The sequence below is a fragment of the Odontesthes bonariensis genome, chromosome 19 (genome assembly GCF_027942865.1).
Source record: "Odontesthes bonariensis isolate fOdoBon6 chromosome 19, fOdoBon6.hap1, whole genome shotgun sequence".
Taxonomy (NCBI): domain Eukaryota; kingdom Metazoa; phylum Chordata; class Actinopteri; order Atheriniformes; family Atherinopsidae; genus Odontesthes; species Odontesthes bonariensis.
The window spans coordinates 26,288,889-26,311,493 of NC_134524.1; the positions used below are offsets into that span (position 1 = coordinate 26,288,889).

At 42.1% G+C, this 22,605-nt stretch overlaps 1 protein-coding gene across 10 annotated transcripts in view; it reads right to left on the minus strand.

Annotated features, from left to right (window-relative positions):
• The window catches only part of nrxn2b (neurexin 2b), a 694,839-nt gene that overhangs the window by 11,317 nt on the left and 660,917 nt on the right, over window positions 1-22,605 (minus strand). For 7 of the 10 annotated variants that reach the window (XM_075451532.1, XM_075451531.1, XM_075451528.1 and 4 more), the window contains 2 exons: window positions 20,260-20,349; window positions 8,997-9,319 (listed from right to left, as the gene is read on the minus strand). In XM_075451532.1, coding sequence (XP_075307647.1) covers window positions 8,997-9,319; window positions 20,260-20,349 — 413 coding nt within the window. The remainder of the gene's footprint in view (window positions 1-8,996; window positions 9,320-20,259; window positions 20,350-22,605) is intronic. The other 3 variants (XM_075451530.1, XM_075451529.1, XM_075451534.1) reach the window with 1 other exon arrangement.

Genomic DNA, 22,605 nt, shown 5'->3' on the forward strand with positions numbered 1-22,605 from the left:
GGGTATGTGTGGGCAAGTCAGCCGGACACTGCATGACTAGTATTTCATTTCAAATGGGAACTTTTGTGCTTTTCTAACCTTTTTTTTTGTTAGTGTGGATCACTCAAAGCACTTTACAGCCAAGCCATTTTTACTCTCCTTCTCTCTCTCTCACACACACACACACACACACACACACACAGAGCTTTTTACGTTCTACACATGGATCATATACTCTATCATTTAAAAAAAAGTTGGGACACTGTATATAAACATAAAAGTGAGATATTTTACGATTTTCTGAAAAAACAATAGCTCATTTTGATTTGATGGCAGCAAAATGCCTTCGAAAAGCTGAAGACTGGGGCAACAAAAGGCTCTTCCTGTGTACTAAAAAGACGAGGAATCATCCAGCTTGTTATCAACACTTCTCTGATGGTACAGGGGTGCATTCGTGCCCGTGGAACTGGCAACATGCACATCTGGAAAGGCACCATCAATGCTCAAAGGTGTATGCAGGTTTTAGAGCAACATATGCTCTCAACTAGATGACCTATTTTACAGGGAAGGGGTTGTAGTAGAAGAGTTCGGGTGCCGGACCGACCTACCTGCAGTCCAGACCTTTGGCCAACTGAAAACATTTAGATGCACCATGAAATGCAAAATACGACAAAGAAAACCTTGGACTGTTGAGCAGCTAGAATCCTATTTCAGACAAGAATGGGGCAAACGTTCCTCTCTCAGACATCCAGGAACCAGCCTCCTCAGTTCCCAGATGTTCAGTGAAGAGAAGACGAGAAGTTAGAAGAAGAGGAGACGGCACACAGAGAAAAACATGCAGGCCCGTAGCCAGGATTTTGCTAGGGGGGGTTCTTTTTGTATATTTTTGGGACTTTGTTGTAGGGGGGTCCGGGGGCATGCCCCCCTGGAAAATTTTGAAAATTCAACCCTCTGAAATGGCATTTGGTATTGTAATTATTTAGGTTCATTTGTTCTAATGTATTATCTGTCTAATATAACCTTGTTGCTTAATGACTACACAGGCTACAATTGATATGAAGCCTAATATATTCCAATCACTTCCCTGCATTGACATATGAGTTTTATTAATGTTTTGTGTACATTGTGCTTACGATTTAAAGAGGTGATATGATAAGAGACATGTTAATTGTAGTAGAGATAAGTCAGAGGGTGCAACGTGAGTGAGGTCCACATGACGATCTGAAATGCTACAATGACAGTCACTTTGCAGCATCTTAAGAATAACTTGCTAGGCAACTTAGGGGCACTTTACACGGAAACGAAAACGGGTTAAAAACGCAAAACCTTTTTGCGGATGCACTATATCGTTTAGATGGTAACGGCGTTTTGGGGGGATGAAAACGCAAGAAAGTGAAACCGCCCTCCAGAGTGGAATTCTTGAATTTCGAAATTCTGTCGAGTGGCTGTTCCCATAAATCCATGCAAATGTTCGTAATTACCCCCTGAAGAAGTTGTATTAATGTTTTCATATGTGTGGTCTATCTGCTCATTATACACTGTTTCTCCAAAATCATTTTGATCCATGAAATACTGTGTTCATTGGTGTTTTCATTCAAACATATTATAACAACCCTTAATGTGTAGGCTATTGTACATCATAAGTAAGGAATCCTTGCGCCGCGCGTATCAGTAATTGTTAACTCATCACCTGCCGCGACCGGACTTCTCGGGACTGTGGGGGGGGGGTTTGTCCAACCCCCCTGAAACCCCCTGCCTATGGGCCTGACATGGCCCTGTCCCAAACTTTTATGAGACACGTCAGTGCCATCAGTTTCAAGGTGAGCTTCTGTGCTTTTCAATGCTCTATTGGGAATAAAGTTTGAGATTAGCAAATCACTGCCTCCTGTTATTATTTACGTTTTACACAGCCCCCACAGTGCCTTTTGGAATTGGGGTTAGTCACACACACTGAGCGCATCAGAAGTGATAGGGGCTCAGTATTCTGCCCAAACACATTTTGACATGTAACAACTGACCTTACGATTAGTGGCCTTTTTAAAAAACAATTTGATAAGGAGGCTGGGGGACTCTAAGTGTGTAGTGGAGTGGAGGGGTTGGAAGTGAAAGAGGTACAGCAGCAGGGACCTTGCAATGAAAACAGATTAAATTTGACAAGGTGATTCCAATTTAGTGGCCGAGGTTTGTCCTCGCTGCTGCATGACTCATACAGCTGCATGTCTAGACATCCAAGCCTCCTCCCCTTCTCTCTTCTCCGCCTCCCGTTATTATTCAAGATGGGGTCATCCCATGGAGAATGGAGGGCTTTTATCAGCATAATTGATTCAAGCGCCACACTACTTGGCAGACTTTTTTCTTTCTGTTATTAATCCACGGCATGGGGACTATCATTTATTAATCACATTGTGTCAGTTTGAGTGTGTGCGTTCACATCAACTGCCTCTTTTAAATGGGCCTAATGATCCTGCTTCGGTTTCCCGGCAATATCTCTATCCAGCAGACGCTTTCATTTTTATTCCATCTGTCCAGGTAGCTGCCTCACCCTCCCTTTCTCCATATAAAAACAGTGCACCATGAATCTGTTAAATTGCGCACTGCAACCTGGATGCCAATAAATGCACACAGCAGGCTGTCTTTACATCTATAAATGGGGAAAAAAATACTGGATAAAAGTCAAAGGGTTGTTCCTGTCTCCTGACGTTATGATTGGTTGGAATTTAGTGCAACATCTGTGACACACTTACAAACCCCAATCCACAACTTGATCCCAAGAAACATCTAGAGCAGCCCGCAATAGGAACACTGGCTGCAATTTATCAGATGGGAAATTGTCATGAGGCCCACTAACCTAGTGTGCTGCTCCTTCTGAAGGACGCCCGAAGGAGCAGCTCCACACTCCAGTATGACCTGGTCAGAACTTATTTTCTTTTCCCCCCATCAATCTTCAAGGAGGATTCTGGAAGAGATAACTTTGAAGCGTGTCGCCTCCCTCCGGACAAATCGCTGGAAGATTACAAACACCCAAGAGCGCTCAAAGCTTAAGAAGGCAGTCAGGGCGTCGCCTGTGATCTTAGTTTTATAACACCCTGACACCACATTTGGGTCAGACAAGTGATGAGTCCAACTGTTTCATGGAAACATAATCAGGGGGTGAGGATAGGGGAAAAAAAAAGGAAAAAAAGAAAAGATACATACACACGTACACATCAAAAGGTAGATCTTTTATTCTAAGCATCAAAGCACATTATTCCACTATGATCAAAGCCACAGCGCACCGGGTAGCTCAGAGCTTTTGGAGAAATTGAAATTTGGGTTTCCGCTCACTGCTTTCCGCCACCCTGTCTTCAGTGAGACTTGCCGGATGCTGGGATATTCATTAGGGCTCTATAGTTCCTGTAAGCTTTGCCCACTGCTATATTTATAACATATACTCTATCTTATCTTCTTTAGTAAAGAAAGAAATTGAGCAGACAGCTATTGGATAGCTGTGACTAATCAAACTGATGCAGCTTGTAGATATAAACCTGTCGTCTGTAGTTTTACGATGCTGGTGTGAGCTGCGGCTGAAAATGTAACTTCTTCTCTTCAAAGACTTCTCTGAACAGAGCTTCAAGTCATCCTAAACAGGATCCATTATTTCTTTTCTGGTTTAATGTTGTCACACCTTTTCTATGGAATCAGAAGAAAAAATAAATAAATCTAATCTTCTCCCCAGTTTAATTTTTTTGGTTTCACCCACAGTGGCAAACAAAACAAATAAATAAACCTTGATGATTGCATGCTTTCATCACCCAGGGACTGTTTTCCAACACCATTTGATTGATGATCTACCTGGTAGAATTTCTGCCTTTCTGAAGGCTGGAACAGCATGGCAAAATAAGATAAATTAAATGGAATCTTCCCCACCATAAATAGTTGTCAGAGTATAACAATTCAGTTAATGTGTGAAAATGTGTGAACATTTGCATATATATATAAAAATATATATTTTTGCTTCGATTTTACTACAAGTGTGTTGTTTATTTTCTCCTGTTTGCAGTGTTATTTCTATTTTACTCCCATCCTTTTCATCGGGGTAGAGGAGGCGAGCCTTTAACATCTTTTCCTGATGAATTTGAACGAACTCCAAAACAACAAATATTCAGTCACACTGGTACAGTGCACATAAATGTGCATAAATGTGCAAACCAATAGTATTTTTAGGTTATTACCTGTTTTGCGATAGGCGAATGAATACCTCGTTGTTAATATCTGTTCATTTTCAAACAATGCTCCTAAAGCTGTTTTATGCCATTGATGTAATACTCCGTGTTCTGCTAGGTCTATCATGATAATAAAGATGGAGCTGTTACATAGTGTGTGCACAATGTAAAAATAGATTATTAGCAATCTAAAGCAATCTGAAGGTGGAATTGTGCTTTTTTTTATGACTAACCATAAATGTCAGTCAGCTATTGCAGTGCACAATAAGGCTTGCACTGTAACATCGTAAAAGCAGACGCGGCTTCTTTGTTATTCTAAAATAGATAATTCATCAAACTGGGCTGGCTGAGACTACCAGCTTCACATCACAGAGCTTGTGGCTCTAAAAGCTTGCTTTATGCTGAACGTGAACGGAAGTTTCTGGCAATAAGCCTGGAGGCCAGATTGATACTGAACTGATGCCTTTGCTGCATTTCATATATTCAGCATTCATTGATCTCAGAAAGGCAGAGTCACAGCCCATTTATCCAAATAAGCTAAGGTGACTCGAAAGAAGCTTTGACAATTTCTGACCTTCTTGCAACAACATAGCAACATAAAACACAACAAAACTAAAAGTGCTTGGAAGAGGTTTTTTTTTTTTTTTTTTTTAACTCTACCACTTTCACATGTTGTAAAGTTGCCATGAGAGCACCAGTTAAATGAGATATGGCGAGTCATCAGCTGCTGCTACAATATCCGGCCAAAAGCAGACGAAGAAGTGCATGCCGGGTCTAATAGTATCTCCGCTGTCCCTTCCGGGGCTCAAGCAGGGTTTGAGCAGGGCTCCCTCAGGGCTGGGGGGCCAGTGCTTTTGGCCAAGAAACTACCCTCAGGTCAGACGCGGATTCAAAGCAGTTCAGCCGCTCACAGTTTCTTTGAACTACAACTTACTGCTCTGTCCACTGTACTGAAGGTGCTTACTGTCACCCTGCAATCAGCAGAGAGACCCCGCGGGTTCTGTTGGTGAGATTTTCTTTTGCCAACTATTTATTTTCCTTGCTAAACAGCCACATTTTTAGACTGAAATGTACATCTGAAGCTGCCAATCAAAGCATCTATTTTTAGTTCTTCAGGTTTCTGACTTGTATGTTCTGATAAGTGCCTCTTATTGTAGTCAGCAGCTCATCTTCCTTTTGGTTACAATGAAATGCTGCAGCTAATGATTTATCTTTTGATTATTTATTTGATTATAATTTTAATAATCTAACAGTTAGCTACTGTTTCATTAATCTAATGACTATTTTCTGTTTATTTGATTTAAAATTGTGGTTAATGATCAACAAATAAGAAACATCCATTCATCTGCCGTCCTATATTGGGTGCGCTAAATCACAGCTAAAATCATAGGCACGATTATTTTGATCAATATTATATTATGTTCATGAATATTTAACACTGTTACTTTGTGACTTTCAAAACAGGATTTAATTCATCGGTCTTTTAAGTAAAATTTGTCTTGTCAACACGAGATTTTCTTGAACTTTAAATAAGATAACATACAACTTTGGATTGCAATTAAACTTGAAAAGTGCAAATTATAAAGCACAGACAAAAACAGATACTTAAAAAAGAGACTAATACTTTTTTTGAGAAATCACAGTATCGGGTCAGGAGTTGTATAAACAGGACAACAGAGTGTTTGTGACTGGAAAGCTCGTCTTGCAAACCTGCGGAGGTCTGTGGGTGCAGACCAGAGGCCCAGGACCACTCTAAGCCGCAGGGAGTTACCCTCTGCGATCCCGGGACCGAAGGTACACTTATGTGGAAGTTTCTAACTGCAGTGGCTTGCAAAAGTATTCACCCTGCTAGGTGTTTTTTGAAAAAGTCTTTTTTGTTATAACCTGTATCTTTTTTAATTTTGTGCAATGGACTAAACAAGATTTAATGCTACCTATCAGAAGCCACAGAATTAAAGAAGGTATGTCTAATCTAAGTGTCATATGATCCAAGGGTGTACATAAATATTATGGTATATATATATATACCACTATATTGTCAAAACTATTCACTCATCTGCTTTTACACATATATAACCTCAAGTGACATCCCGTTCTTAATCCATAGGGTTTAATATGATGTCGGCCCACCCTTTGCAGCTATAGCGGCTTCAACTCTTCTGGGCAAGCTTTCCACAAGGTTTAGGAGTGTGTTAATGGGAATTTTTGACCATTCTTCCAGAAGCGCATTTGTGAGGTCAGACACTGATGTTGGACGAGAAGGCCTGGCTCGCAGTCTCCGCTCTAATTCTTCTCAAAGGTGTTTTATTGGGGTCTGGACTCTGTGCAGGCCAGTCAAGTTCTTCCACACCGAACTCGCTCATCCATGTCTTTGTGGACCTTTGCTTTGTGCACTGGTGCGCAGTCACGTTGGAACAGGAAGGGGCCATCCCCAAACTGTTTCCACAAAGTTGGGAGCATGAAATTGTCCAAAATCTCTTGGTACGCTGGAGCATTCAGAGTTCCTTTCACTGGAACTAAGGGGCCAAGCCCAGCTCCTGAACAACAACCCCACACCATAATCCCCCCTCCACCAAACTTTACACTTGGCACAATGCAGTCAGACAAGTACCGTTCTCCTGGACACGGCAAACCCAGACTCGTCCATCAGATATCCAGATGGAGAAGCGTGATTGGTCACTCCAGGGAACGCGTCTCCACTGCTCCAGAGTCCAGCAACTGAGTTGCTGTCATTCCCAATCGCTTCCACTTTGTTATTATACCACTGACAGCTGACTGTGGAATATTTAGTAGTGAGGACATTGCGCGGCTGGACTTGTTGCACAGGTGGCATCCTATCACGGTACCATGCTGGAATTCACTGAGCTCCTGAGAGCGACCCATTCTTTCACAAATGTTTGTAGAAGCACTCTGCATGTCTAGGTGCTTGGGTTTATACACCTGTGGCCATGGAAGTGACTGGAACACCTGAATTTAATTATTTGGATGAGTGAGCGAATATTTTTGGCAATATATAGTGAAACTGTTCTGAAAGCCCCTTCGAGTCTGTAATAACATTAAACAAGAGACACCACAAAGTTAGTGACACCATGGAGACCAAAGAGCTCTCCAAGCAGGTAGCAGACAAAGTTGTGGAGAAGTAAAAATCAGGGTTGGGTTGTTTTGTATTGGTGCTGTATGTACACACCTTCAATCATGCAGTGGATTACTGCTGCTATGCTTTGTGCATAAATTGAGCACAGTTGGAGCACACTGGGACTGTTTCAGAGCAGGTCACATTCCCAACAACTCAGTATATTGTTGGTGGATTTTAGGACTATACTACAAACCCAGTGTTCAAACATCTGAGAGGTGTAGAGGGTTTTGCGTCAGAGCTTTAAGGCTGAGGCTACTGGCACAGGATGGGCTCGATGATGCTCTAGTCTGCAGTGGCCAGTATGTTGTGACAGCAGCTATTAAAATAATTTTAATGTATGAGGAACAAAGAAATACAATCGGAGGCTTTTGCAAAACTAACATTCTAAATTTTACATTTGTATTATAAATGTTTGTTGAACTGGATGTTTGTTATGGAAATTTGCATGCATTTTGCAGCACTACACTTCACTCTTATTGGCACTGCCGTGTTTATTCAAAGTGAAGCTTGAAAGAAAAAGTTTTAGAGGACAGTAAAGAACCAAGATTCAAGTCCGAATAAATTCTGAATCTGTAGATCATGGTTATCAGGTAAGAGTGCGTGTGGCTTGCTGACAGATAGGCCTCTTCTGCGTCGAACAACTCTAATGAACACAAATCAGTGAGAGAAATGTGGAAGTAAGTTGAACAGCTGGAGTTTCAAGTATGATATTGACAGTTTTTACAGGCAAAGAGCTTTCAAGTACTTTGGGTAAATTGGGTATTTACAGCGGCAGAAATATACAAACATAAAACACGGAAGTGAAGCTTGCTGCGTCTCCAGAGACTGCATGGATCACACTTACTTTTTGCTTAGCACACGGCTTGTAGTTAATGATTGTGGATGTGAAGCGGAGCATATTTCCCCTGAAACAAATGGATCCTGTTATTAAGTCTTCTTATGAGAAGAGAGGGCCTGGATCACCCGCCTCTTCCATCATCATGCAAGTTGGCAACAGCCCTTCCCTACTGTTTGGAAATTGTTGCTTACCATGGTGGCAAATTCAGCACATGTGGATAGTTATCGGGCCATTAATGGCAGCCTCTCACAAGCATGTCAGGCAGATACACAACTATAATTCCCCATAGTTTGCTGGTGGATCTGTGACGCAGAATTTCCTTTGCATGATGCCCGGCCCCCCTCCAGCCTTTGCTGATCGGCGCTGGATGTGCTATATTTTCCAGCCTCCCAGTGTGCCACGTCGCCTTGGAGGAAATCAAATTGCATTGCTGATTGGTGTTGCAGGACCAGCCAACAAAGCTGTTCTGTGACTCCCTCTCGGGCGGAGGGCTCTTTGAACATCTGAAGGTCGTCAAGGTTTAATAAAAGAAGGAGACTGACGCACAACACAGAGTTGGAGAAATAACTGTTTGACCTCGAAGCTGATTTATGATTTCTTTATAAAATATGCATTTACTTATCCAAGGAGGGCCATCTGCTTCCTTAAGCCATGCTCTTTAATCTTAGGGATATTGTTTTTTCAGCTCTGATATTTTGGAGGGACTTCGGAAGTTTCCTCACATCGCACAGCACCTCCCAGTCTGAGTAACTCAAACAACAGCCTTCTTTTATTTAATTTTTCCCTTTTCACTTTGTCACTATGAATCATGCACACAAACATGGCTAACACTGTCGCTCACCTGTGTGACACTGTCCCTCATGGTTGGCGAGCGCTGTTTGCGGGTGGTGGTTGTGGCCATGGTGGTGGTTGTCTCCATGATAGTAGTGGACATATCAGCCAGCGGGGTGGTGGAGGTGGTGTCAGTAGTGAGCACCGAGGGCACGTCGCCCACCAACCGCAGGTTACCCTGGGTCTGGACGTTGGAGTCGCCCTCGGCTGCCAGTTTGAGCACCTGCAGGCCGTTGTAGTACAGGCCTGAGATCTGGCCCTGGAAGTGGCGCCCCTTCTCTCCACCACCAATTTTGATGAACGCCTGGCTGTTGAAGATAGTCAGCTGACGACCTGGTATGCAGAAGAAGTCAGAGCAATGCAAGAGAGAGGGAGTGGAGATAAAAGATAAGAAGGCATGAAATAAAAGGGTAGAAAAAGAGAGAAAGGGTAAAGAATACAAATCAGCTCGTGGTCACTGCGTGAGCTTGAACACAAATCTCAAAGTAATACACAGCACAGTGTGAAACAGAGGAGAGTGAGAAACTGTTTCAATCACATGGGATTTCCTGGGTAACACTTTAGAGAGATTGGACCCTGGCTTGCAGCACTTTCCGCCATTATGGATCTGGGCACGTGCCTAATTTCCGAAAGGCAACCTAAATCTGGCAGTCAAATAGATTGAAGGGGCATTTGTGAATTGACCCCGACACTAACGCTTCACAGCGAAATGCATCTGATTTTCCCTGATATGGAATATATTAGAACAGTGCTGGGTCTGTGCCATTGACCTCCAATGCACCTGAGCTGCACAATGATAAAGTACCTCTGCCAGCAGAAAAAATGTCACCTCGCTGCCATCCAAAGAGGGAAAATGATATCCTCATTGGAAGGAAATGTTTAATTCATCAGGGGCAGTTCTTCTCCGCGGTCATTACCATTCATTTGAATGGATAGATGGAAGAAGGGAGGACGGGGGTCAACCATTTAACCAGGGCCCAATACTAATGTGTTACCAGGACATTTGGTGAAGGGGAGGAGTGCGGGAGGTGTGACAGGTGCAGTTTTTCTCCCTGGATTTCTTCAGCTGATGTCAGGTTAGGTTTCATATATACTTTTACGTCCCCGTTACCTTAAGGGGCTTCCCATCACTCCCCTTAGACTGCTGCAAACTTTGACCCCCATTATGAGTCATGTGAATATGAGCGAGCATGGCGGTTAAAAGGACACTTTGGAAGGATGTGAGTCGAAAATATGCCCTATGAGGTAATTACTCAGGGGAAACCAATGAGGTCTCCTTTGGATTAAAAAAAAAAACTGGAAGAAAAGAGGGAGTGTGTCTGTTTCTGAAAGGAAATTGCAACACATATTTACAATTCTGAATAGAATATCAACCCAGTTGAGATTGCAGGCTACAAACATCTGAAATTACAGATTCCATGTGACCTGAAGGGAGTGTGGACGACTGAATGTGCATGCATATACACCTGATGTACTGGCTACCTTGTGTGTAATTGTGCTGAGCTGTGAACAATAAATCCTGTGAGTAAGTTAACTTTTACATTTTTGAGTTGTTCTCTGTAATTTTGCAAGCAAATTGGGGCAGACTTCTTGTCTGCAGCATTGGGACATTGAGGCCTGTCCATTTGTTTTAATTTCAGAAAGTTTAGAGAGTACTTCATCACTCTGATTTGGATTTACTCTCCTATGTGACTGCACATGTTCTGAAATCCCTGTCACACCCAGATGGGTTGGACAAACATATGCATAATGCCTATTAAATGCATATGTGGGTGCTAAAACACACCCTTCTATGTTTTCTGCACAGGCTCTGGAGAGTTAAATCTACTCCACTGTGATGAGCCATGTCATCCTATTATCACCTCAGCAGGCAGAGACCGACAGGTTCTCCTAACCTAATGATGATAGTTAACGACTGGCACGTGCTGTTGACAAGATAGCTGAGTCTCTTTTGATTATCTCATCACTAAGCATGTTTGTTGTGGGAGGCTTACTGCAATAAATAGGAGGAGTAAGAAGGATGGACAGTTTACCCAACATCAGCCAGGAAAACACGGGAGAATAACCACACTTTTGTACCACGAGAGTTTAACTTTAAACATCAAGAGTGAGAACCCAACCACTCAGGAAGCTCCAGAAATAGTCAACCTCATACCCACCACCTTCCCAATGTACATAAAAGATTTAAAAGTCAGCCCAGAGGGTCTCCCATTTCATACAGTTAGTTCTGACTCTTTACATGTTGTGAAGTTGAGGACACAGATAATCACCTTTATTCCTGGATACTATTTACCAAACAGCTCAACCTCCTCCCCAAAAAACTCAAGTTGCATGTGAGCAGTAAGTCAGCAGGCGATCTGTTCTGTTTACTCCGTGGGTGTCAAGTGTATTGATGTCAGAGCTGCACTCAGAGCCAGTGACACAAACAGATTGACAATCTCCTCATTGATATGATTCTGTGTCGGGGGTGTTAATAATACCTCGGAAAGTCAGTGCACATCGTCACATTTTTCGCACACAGCATTCAAGCAGCCTATTTAAAGTCATCTGGTAACTAAGGAAATTGTTGAAAGATGAGCCTATAGCGCAGGAGTGGCGGCCGCTTCCATTTTTCTCCCACACGAAGGCAAAAAAAAAAAAAAGGAGAAAGGTGCCCTCTAGACGAGATGAAGGGAAATCAGCGTTTGTTTTTGTATCCGTCTGGTAAGGATGAGACTCTAACGGGGCCTGATGAAGTTATTGTTTCAGGGTCTGCCAGGTCAAATCAAAAGTGACATGCGATTTTAGAGCCAATTTGGGTGGAGGGCACGAACGCAGAAGGGTAGAAGGATGGGGCGGTGGAAAAGCAAGCCTATGCATGACAAGCAATCACAGCGCCTAATATGAGAGAGCTGGATCTGACAGTGCTGCAGAAGATCCGTGTGCGCATGTATATAATGACTTGTGAAATATGTCAGTGATGGCTGGCCTTTTCAAACAGTGTGTATGTGCCCAGCATTTATTTACATGCACCTCTTTGTGTAGGCGTGGGATAACCAGCAGTGCATTGAGGCTTGTACATTGAGGAAGGTCTGTTGGAACAATTCAGCAGGAATGGGTGGCTGCTGCTCGTCTCCCCAGAGCTCTTAAGGTGATAGGTGTTTAATGGACAGCAGCTTGTGGATGGGACCCGGTGGGCGGGGGTGGGGGGGTGATAGCGTTGCATGGCAGACAGCCTGCCTCTTGTTATAACAGGCATTGGGAGCCATACACAAAGCCTTAATCAACTGCAGTGCAGAGACCAGGGTGTTCAGGCAACGAGCCACCGCAGATACTGAGCTCGGACCAAAGACTGATACATCTATCCTGTGTATCCAACCAGTTTAAAACAGCATGTTTATAGGTGTAAAAATGCAAGCCATGCTGCTAATGTGGGTAAAAATGTATGTTATGGTAAAGCTATTGTCTGACAGTACCAGATGCTTTAATCAGACACTAAGATCCAGTTTAACCTGTTCTGGCACATTCACAAAATGTCTTTTTTTTTTTTTTGTTTTGATCTCACCTTGGCTTGGTAATGAGTTCAAATAAACTATTTCAGAATTGAACTGGCTGTCTTATCTATAGATCCTAAGGTTTGTTTATTCTGATTCTATTTGAGGATATTCAACAGGCAAAAGTTGAAAAAAAATAGTGTGTGGGCTTATATTGTGAGTAAAGTAAGTTCAGATAATTGCATAGCAACATGCTATGTGTTACAGTAGGGTGTATGGGTATGATTATGGTTGAAGGCCTGAAAACGTTGTTGTACTGAAGGATGGACTTGGACTGCTAAACCGGTTATCAGCTATTTTCTCCAGTTCTCGCAACCAACTGTTCCTTCCTTCATCATTATAGGAGTGCTTCTTTCCTACCCGAACTTGGGACTGTCAGCTTGAATAGCAGAGGAAAAATGGCACGACAAAGAAAAAACTGATACATTTGTGTGAGGAATTAAGCTGAAATGCAGCAACACCACACATCTGGCAACTCCCCTGCTCAGGGAATTAGATTTATTATCATTACAGGACTGCGTGTACACATATTTCACAGGAGGTACTTCGCATCGTAGATACATCTTTTGAAGAGCCAGCAGCTCATCGTGGAGTTTCAGAGGACTGAGCACCTATTCTGAGAATCTGCAGAAGTAACTGCAGGGATGCTTGGCGGATTCATTTTGTGCAAACACATAAACCGACACACCACAGCAGCAGCCGGATCGAGTCTCTCTCCTGTTCGTTTGACGTGCTCATGCTGCCCTAATATGTGGGCTGAGTCCTCGGCAGGACTTACCTGCTGTGGTGTAAGTTGCACAATTTAACAATGTTGAGTGCTTAGTCCACAGCTAGAAAGTAACCAAAATATTCAATGTCACTATTGTGTGTTTGGGATTTCAGATCTAAGCAATTTGCTTCAGATCTAAGCTTTGTTTGCCCCTTTAGTACAGTTGTATATTATAGAATGTTATATAGAACCGAATATATAATAGATTATTATCTAGATATAATTTCCCATTGGGGATAAATAAAGTTTTTATTGAAATTTTAATTTGAGAGCAGAGAACGCTGCTGAGTTTCTTATGATTTTGAGACTTTATTGTATGTACTTGTTGATTATTTCAATTGTTCGTGCTGTGGGTGAATGGTCAATGTCGCATTATTTTGTGATATGACAAACGCAGAACACGTATTTCTTTCTACTTTTCTCAAACTTTAATAAGTTGATCAGTTTAAGCACTGGGGGCAAGGGAGCATAAGGAATGATAGCTTTGCAATTACCATGAAGGAATGAGATGTGCTCCGACCTTGATTTACTCATCAAATTATTGCAGTAATGAGCCCTGCATGTCACAATATACTGTACAGCCGGCGAGAGTGTCTATTTTTACATTTGTAAAGTACAGTGGAATGCAGTGTGCAGGGCCCCTCTTTATAACCGGCAGATAATCAATTTTAACAGCAGAGGTGAATCCTCTCCTTCTGTCCAGCTTTACAGTAGCCTGTCGTTTTCTTGCATCTTCCATGTCTCTAAAACAGGATATATACACATTGATTTGCATGAAAATCGATTTCAAGTAAATCACAATTATAAGGTTATTAAAAGTCTTTTTTTCCTCTAAAATTGCAATAGGACAGTTCCACTGTAACCTACCTAATGCTTTAGAAAGAAACATGACACAGAGAGAAGGTTGAATGGATACTGAGAACGAGGGTCAGAAGTGCGGGAGAATGACAAAGAAAACAGAGCGTGGGCATGCATGAGGATGGAATGTCAAAGGAGACAGAGCAAGGGCATGTGGCGTAGGGGATGAACAAAAGAAATGGCATTGTTAAAGACATATGAGGCATATGAGGAAAAATGCATGGAGGACGTTGAAGGAAGTGAGATAGAAGGCGGACAGAAGAGAAGGCAAAAAGAGATGGAAGGTGGTCCCCACTTGGTGAGTCCCTTCTAGCTTCCTACCTACATTTTCAAGTGCAGTCATCTAATTACAAGGTTAATTTTATGGTAATGGCAGGTTTTTATAATTGATACTTTTCCCACTTTAAGGTCATTGCCTCCTGCTGTATGCATCGCTGTATCCCTGTTGCTTGACCAGAGGAGGTGCAGATGGAGAAGTAGCAGGTATACATTCACTCATATGAGGAAAGCATACCAAAATAACCTGCTCAGTGGTGTGAAAACAGTATTTCTGAAGATATAAAACTGAATATAAATGTAGCTTTTCGGTTTAAAAACTGAAGTAATTCAATGTCTGAATAATATTGTTCAAGGTTATTGTGGGAACACTGGCAACACAAAAAGGAGGCCAACGGAGTAAGAAACAAAGTAAAACAACAGTTAGCAGAGTCAAATAATGATGAAAACTACTAAAACGTGGTTTCTTCTTTCTTTGTTACATGGTTTGAACTAAAACAGGTATTTTTCTTTTGAAACAGTTCGATTTTATGTTGGCTAATCTGCCAATGTGAAAGACATGACTCGTACGTGATTTCTTTATTTTTTTTCCCCAATGTAATGCGTTACCTGACAGAAAAATAAATAAGTTTTTGTCAGTTTGGTACAAGTTGCACTACTTAAGCCTGATGTAGAGAATGAATGGCATTCTATTTAGATTATGTCTGTGACCGAAAGTAAACTGCCCTAAAAGCTGCCAGTTACAGGAGTAACAGCATATTTCTAACTGTGGCTTTGCATTGATGTGTCATCCTCTTCAATTTTTTTGAGTTTTTTTTTTTTAAACTGAGAGCGAAATGGCTCGTCTCAGATGAGCTGTGGTCGGTAATTACCAGCTGAGTCGAGCCAAACCAGGGAGTGGGTTGGGCTTGGGCCACGCTCGGCTTGCTAATGTACAGATTGCTTGTCAGAGGCTGCAGAATAATGGCTGTGTGTCTGCTACAATCCCCAGAATGTACTGTTGGTACAGAGGAGGTGAGGGAACGACAGCTTGGTGCTAACCTGGAGGTGGTGATTGCTAGAGGGTGAGGGGAAGGGGGTGCAGTAACGGATGATCTAAGTGTATATGGGGGGATGTGAAAGGGGCTGCAGCTCAAGAGAGTGATATCTCTCACCCACTACCGACATTATTATACTTCTCTCATCCTCGTTCCAGTCCTGTTATCTCGCAGGGAGGAGGGCTGCCATATGGTAGCAAGGCACTTCTATCTGAAATGTCTTCTCTTTGCAGAGTTGCAGGGTGGGAGGGATGGCCCAGAATTCACCTCTGTCAACACACTGCTTTGTGACACTTAAAACAGAAAGTTGGACCACATTGTTTTCGGGTTTGTGCTCACAAATCCTTCATGCGCCTGATGAGTTTTCGTGTGTCAGAATACACAAACAAGAACTCCCCCATTTCCATTTCATCCTTTAAAGAAGAAAAAAGAGAATGCGGAGCGGGAGAGTCAAAAAGGGAGGAAAGCACAAGGGGGGTGGGGTGGGATGCTGAAAAAGTCGATTATGAAGTGTGCTCAAGTTATCTCCACAGCACAAGGCTTTCTTTGGTAATTAAGAATGTTTTGCTTTTTTACTTCTCAAAAGCGGGGCTGTTTTGAGTAGAACACTAAGAATTAATTGTGTTTGACTATGGAGACGAGCAGCCAATTGTGGACTCAAAACCTCGGAAGGGAGTGTTGGAGCCCCGAGGTCCTTAAAGGGAGCAGGTGTGCAGAGATTGTGGTGCAGCGGTCTCAGGAGAAGGAAGATAGCATTTATTCATCTTATCCCATATCTGTATATAGATCTTAAACATAAGATACTGTCTCGGGACACACAAAGAGATTTTGTGGCGGTTTGCTGGTGATAGTCTTTTGTCTTTTTATTCTCTCTAGCTGTGAACGTGCTGTTTTGGGGCCATTTCATGGTAGGAGACCATGAAATAACAGAGAAGAGTAATTTCTCTCCAGTCACAGACATGTTTTCTTACTGCCACTTCTCCACTCATGAGCAATCATTTTTTAATTAATTCAGTTTCTCCCTATTCCCTTTCAAATAGAGCCACAATTGCGCTGAGAGATCAAATGAGAAGACGAGATAACTCAGTGGGAGGCAAAGGGCTTCACAGAGCAGCTGAAAGATCGACTTAAAAGGGATCCGCTGTAGACTTGACTGTGGTCAGATGTGGAAGAGTCTCTGACATGAAGCAGGCTTCATGAATAGTACATCTGGACCAATGCCTGGCCTGGAGATTTGATTTGGGCTCTGGCCGCACACCAACAGGGAAGGCTTGATTGCTTTCGATTAGGGACTGGGGGAGCTGACACAAGACCATTACACACTGAACGTTAAACTTGGTTCAGCTTGATTTTAGGCCACAGAGACCCGGTGTGCTGGTACTTCTCTCCTTCTCTCTTGTAGCTCAACACGGAACTTGATCATCAGACTGTTGGAGTGCTCTTTGGAGATGTAAAGCTCCCATTCTTTTGAGAGCTTTTTTTTTTGCCTTTATGCTTTCCGCCTCAGAGACATCTATGAAGATCAATTTGTGCTGCCTATTTGTAATCTTTATTTTCTTTTGGAGTTGAGCTCCTCGAGGGATAAGGAGACTGCAACACATTATTGTTGCTTCCTGAGAAAGGGAATACTCCAATTTAAGGGAATGCTTTTCATGTTTTTTTTTTATTGGGGGCTGACGGTCAAACAAAGAGAAGGGGGGGGGGGGTGTCAAAGGGGAACGTGGGTTGGCAAAAGTAGATAGAAAGGAGAAAACCTTGAATGATAGATCCATCGCAAGGAAAAGGGGACGCATCTTAGTAAGGTTTGTGTCGGATAGAGCTGTTGAAAACTTCTGGGACTTTGGATTTTTTCCCCTCCATTGGGTCTCTGTAATTGCTGCCGTTTTGAATTTAGTCAGCAGGCACAGAGTGGGCTGGAGATGCTCACTCTGATCTGCCTCACACACAGTATGGGAGATTGGATAAGGGCTTCAGAATGAGATCTGGGGAGACAGTGCAGTTCTCCTCGAGGACGCTGCTGGCTCCAGTGACTTCCATTAAAACGTGGTGTGACCAAAATACTGATTTGTGAGAGTGAGTGTGAGCGATTAGCAATCTTATATAGCTTCTGCCCGCACCAGAGTGTAATAGCCTAAAACGCCACTGTACTATAGTAGCACCTATAAGATTTGACAGGTGTGGAGGTTAATTAAAGTTTATAAAGTTGAAAGATGCTTGATGAGGTGACCCGCAGGGCTGATTGTTTTCTGCACTGTGCAGCAGGTGTAGACCCTCTGGAGCATTCAGTTAAGAAAAGGCTTGATACCAAGAGCCCACCCTGGCAACACAGCCTGGACCATTACTGGACATCTGTGACAGGATGAATGATCCAGGCTGTTTGCCACATGTAACACCCTCATTCGCATTCACCAGTCAGGCTGCTTAACACATAACATACACAAAAGTACACTGATATACGCCACAATCATTTCCTTGGAAGTGAAAACAATAAATGTTAAAGGGACCTTCATCTTTTTTTAAAATTTTTTTAAACACATTTTGTTGCTATGATCCAAAGCTGGTTTGTTGAATTTGGGTTGGGTCGAGCCATTTGCTTCATTTTAACCCTCTGAGTTTCTGCTTTACATGGAGGGAAGACAATGGGGAGACATCGTCATCTGGAGATTTATTTCTTTTAGTAAAGGGTTAGAATAAAGTTAGCTTCTTGTTTAGTTTTGTCGTTTGCCGCAACCTGTACAAGTTCTTCCAAATAACGACGTCCAGGTTCGATCCCATTGAAAAGTTAAACAACATTTATAACAAGGTTAAAACTGAGGGCTCTCTGAATTTGTCACCAGCAGGGCAATGCTGGAAAAGTGAGCCGAATCGTCTCAGTTGACGGCCATGGAAGATTTGGAGTCTTGAGAGGAACCCTCAGTGGTTAGTGTAGGTAGAGTTTGATTTGCTGTTAGGTGGTTAGATTCTGCTTAGACGTTTCTTAGATTTGACTTCTATCCACTTCCTAATCACAGCAGCAAACAGCTTTAACCCTTTGAGCTCGAAGTTGTCCCCTAATCCCCCTCATTACTGGACTAATGAGCAAACAGCGTCTTAGAAATACTCCTATACCACTTTGCCTCTTTAGTCCGTGACGCTTGCGCGACATTTCATAAATGAACCCAATCACACTAACAAATCGGCAACCTTCAACTTTTAAAGAAAAAAAATTAATACACCCTGATCAAAGCGTTCACTTGAGGTTTGATGGTGTGTATCTGTTTATTTCCCCTGTCTAAGCTCTCTCAATGTTCTCATCAAAACGACTGGATGCAGACTCATTTCAAACCGCAGAAGAAAGGGAATAATATATTCAGTGTCAAGCTCATTCTCTTTAGAGTTTCATAGCATGCCCAAAATCATTTCTTAAGTGGGTAAGTCATTTTTTATTGATCCACTTTTTCATTCAACTTTCATCTCCCAAGCCTTTTTAATTCTGATTTGTGTCCTAACTACCCTCAGCAATAGTGCATTCGCCATCGCACCGCGGGAGAGCGAAGAAGTCAGTTTATGGGTGCTGGATCGGAGTGCAAGAATTGTTTTGTTTCCATGAAATAAATATGCCGACACTTCATTTATCTTGTTTGCCTGTTGCATGAATACTTGATTTTTCAGACAGATTTTATCTTCTGAATTCATGCCTGCATGTGTTCACAGTACTGTAACAAAACAGACCCTGAAGGTTATTGGCTTGAATTCATGATAATCTTAATATATCTCTGAGGCCGACAGAAAGCCAATGCAGACAGAACTGTTAAGTTTCAGAGACAAACTGCACAAGAATGTTTCTTCTAAGTGTTATCCGTAAGGGTTGTATTCTGCTACTCTAAATGGGATCTGCTCTTGTTACCGGCATCTTCCGAGACGTGCGTTTAAAGCGAGCATTATTGTGAATCTGTCAAACTGATTCGCTTCCTCTCATTTTTAAAGAATCAACCACCTTCAGCAGCACAAACACCTGGCACAAGACAGACAAAAGGGTGGGACATTCGGCACTCAAAGGGTTAAAGAATCGTCATTTCATGGGACCACATTTAGAACTTATGGTGCCAGTAATGCATAATGTAAGGCTGCTAAATGGAGCCCACATGCTGCATTGAATGCAAATTTATCACACATTTATTGCCAAACCCTTCAACGGTCCCTTTAACTTTTTCCTTCAATAGTCAGTGACAATCGTATTTTCTCTTATTTTGGTTTTTGTTTTAATGAGTAATTAAATATCGTCAATAAATATTCACATTCAGTCAACAGAAGACACAGGAAAAAAGCAGTAGGCTGTTTACATGTGTTCAGGTTATTGGGGGTTATGTTAGATTATTTGGGGGTTAAGTGGTTGAAGAGATGCAGCTCCAGTTTGAGGTGCTTTGGGTTAGGTCCCCTAAATATGAGCAATGCTTGAGAAAAAATGTAACTACTCAAGATTATATATTGTAATCTTTTGGGATGCCAATTACCGCAGACTGAACAGCTTCAGCTTGTCAAAAAAATATGCGACGAATAGCAGTATATCTTAAAAGAATTCCTCGTGTCCAGTTTGGTTTGCCACCAATGGAAGAATAACTCAGAGGATTTAGTTAAAACTGAATCAGTCTGTCACTGTAAGGCTCATTAAATCTGCATTGGTTTATTGGGGACCTGTAGTTCAATTTAAGAGCCAAATCACACATGCCCCTGCTGCGTGGCACTGCACCTCCTCCAGAGTGGTGGTTAGAGGGAGGTTAGGCGGTTAGATCATTAGTGGAGTTAAATGGATTTTATTACCTTTGTCGAGTAGCCACTCGTCAACTACCCGACCAAGTCGGTATGGGATTCTTTGTCTAGCAATAGCCAGGCGGTCATTATCAAAGTTCCCTTTAAGAAATTCGGAGAAGACAAATTAAGAAAGGTTACAAGAAAATCTGGAAGTTGAAAGGTTAGAGGTTAGAAGGGCAACATGGAAAATGTTTAGCATTTTATGTACTTTAAATCAGCTTTAGTTAGGACAGGAAGAACTTGATGTGTTTTTTGGCTGGTTTGTTTTGGTTAGACAAGTTAACAGTATTCTAGTTACATTGAGTTTAAGTGATTTTAAAAAAAAAAATTAAAAAAAATTACCAACATGTTAAACAGATTTATGAATAATTTAGATATAGAATGATTACATTTGTTGAACTTAAGATAGCTGTCTGCAAAGTGAAAACACATTCGATAAGCAGTTACAAAGATAGCAGAATTGCACACAGAATGAGGAGTCAACAAGAGTACAACATTAAGAGCCAATAAAGTAGAAAAATAGACATCTTAGGGTCAGCAGTAAAACATTGTTATTTCACAGAAGCATGAGATAGTCACACAGCACGTTAACACTTTTCATGGTTGTTCTTAAGGAAGACATATTTTAGTTCCCGTTGCAAATAAAGTTGCTAATTAGCAAGTCATCACCTCTCAAATTCAACAACAGCGTGGCATTGTGCCCCTGGAGCACCACTTTACTTTGATACCGACTCCTCTTCCTCACCTGACGCAAATACGATTAAGCGAATCTGTCAGCCGGCTGTTTTTCTTTTTTTTAAATTCCTTATGTTTAATTGAACACTTCTCAGTGGCGCTTGGCAATTAGCATCACTTCATCAGCGTGTGAAAGAAGTTTCATCACTGCTGCGCCAACTTATTATCCTTCAGTTCACTTCAATCAACCTCAGGGTCATGCTGCGTACATCTCCAGCACTGTCAATAGAGGCAAAGCTGGAATTAGGAGAGATGAGGGGCTGATGGTGACCAGGCTGGGGGTTTGATGAAGTCTGATGTGGTGCCAATGTCAGAGGATTAATTAAGAGTTATTGTCAATGTCAAGAAGCAATCTTTGCAGATTATAGGTTAAAAATCAGGGAGCTATGCTGAGACAGCAAGTAGGATCAGGGAACTCCGCGGTTTTCTTGAGCTTAACATCGTTCACAAAAAACTGGAACTTTTTATTACCACTGTAATAGACCAACAACTAAGCCATTTTCAACATTTTTGACTGAGAAATTGAAGATTGGAGTCTAAGGGGGGGGTTGTGACATCAACTTTTTGAGCGACACTGATGAAAATGTCTGCAGAGAGACCAAGAGAGGGAGGGAGAGTGTGGGTTCAGTGTCTCAGCAGCAAAGCTCTAAAGTATATATCCTGCACCGCCCCGCCAAACTGCTCCATGATGCTGCAGAGAACTAAAATAGACTACCTCTCAGCTCTGCAGTACCTGCCTTCTCTCCCCAGGGGTCTCTCTACCCACGCCTGCCTGTGCAAAACCGGCTTAAAGACGGCAGAAGAAACGCTTGCACACGTATGTGTGGGTATGAAGACCCCCAGCTGTTTGTGCATGAAGAAGACCTATGAGAAGATAACAAGAACAAAGTAGTAAAGAAAAGCAATGGAAAGGCGAAAGGTTGGAATAAGTGATGGTTGGTAGTTGGAGGGAAAAAACTGTTGAGGACAAGCACTAAAACATCTAAGCTTACTGTGTCACTGTGGCTCTCTTTGTTTGTTTGCGTGAGAAAACAGATGCAGGCTAACAGAACAGACTGATGGGGAAAATCATAGATATTCAATGTCTCTATTGTAAGTCATTGACTGTCATTGAGTTTTTTAGTCAAGTCCTTAATTAACACTACAGGCGGTGTGGCAAAAATCTCAAAGGTAGAGCCAGTTCAGTTTTCCACTCATTTTATTGACTTGAAACCCTCGGAAATGAACCTGTCTTTCTGAATTCATTTGTGACCTGCCTGTGATAACAGATACGTTTTTTTTCCTGAAACACAATTTGTTCTAAATGACAAGAAAAACTGTCGAGCAGTAATTGCAACAATTTTCACACTGCACTTCTGATAAGCCAGGTACTGCTCGGCTTTCTGGAAAGACAGTGCAGCAATAACAGCACTAATACAAGCCTGCTTTAGTAATGACATGGGCACTCTTCTGCAATCACTAAATTAGAGAGGGAGAAACAGATGCTGCTGGGAGCAGAGAGTGCAGAGCAATGTACTCGAGGGGTGTGGCGGCAATGTTGGGGGTTGCAGAGAAAAGGCGATCAATATGATAACAGAGGAAAAGGAAAATAGTAGGAGTAGCCCTTCGTGAGATGAATCA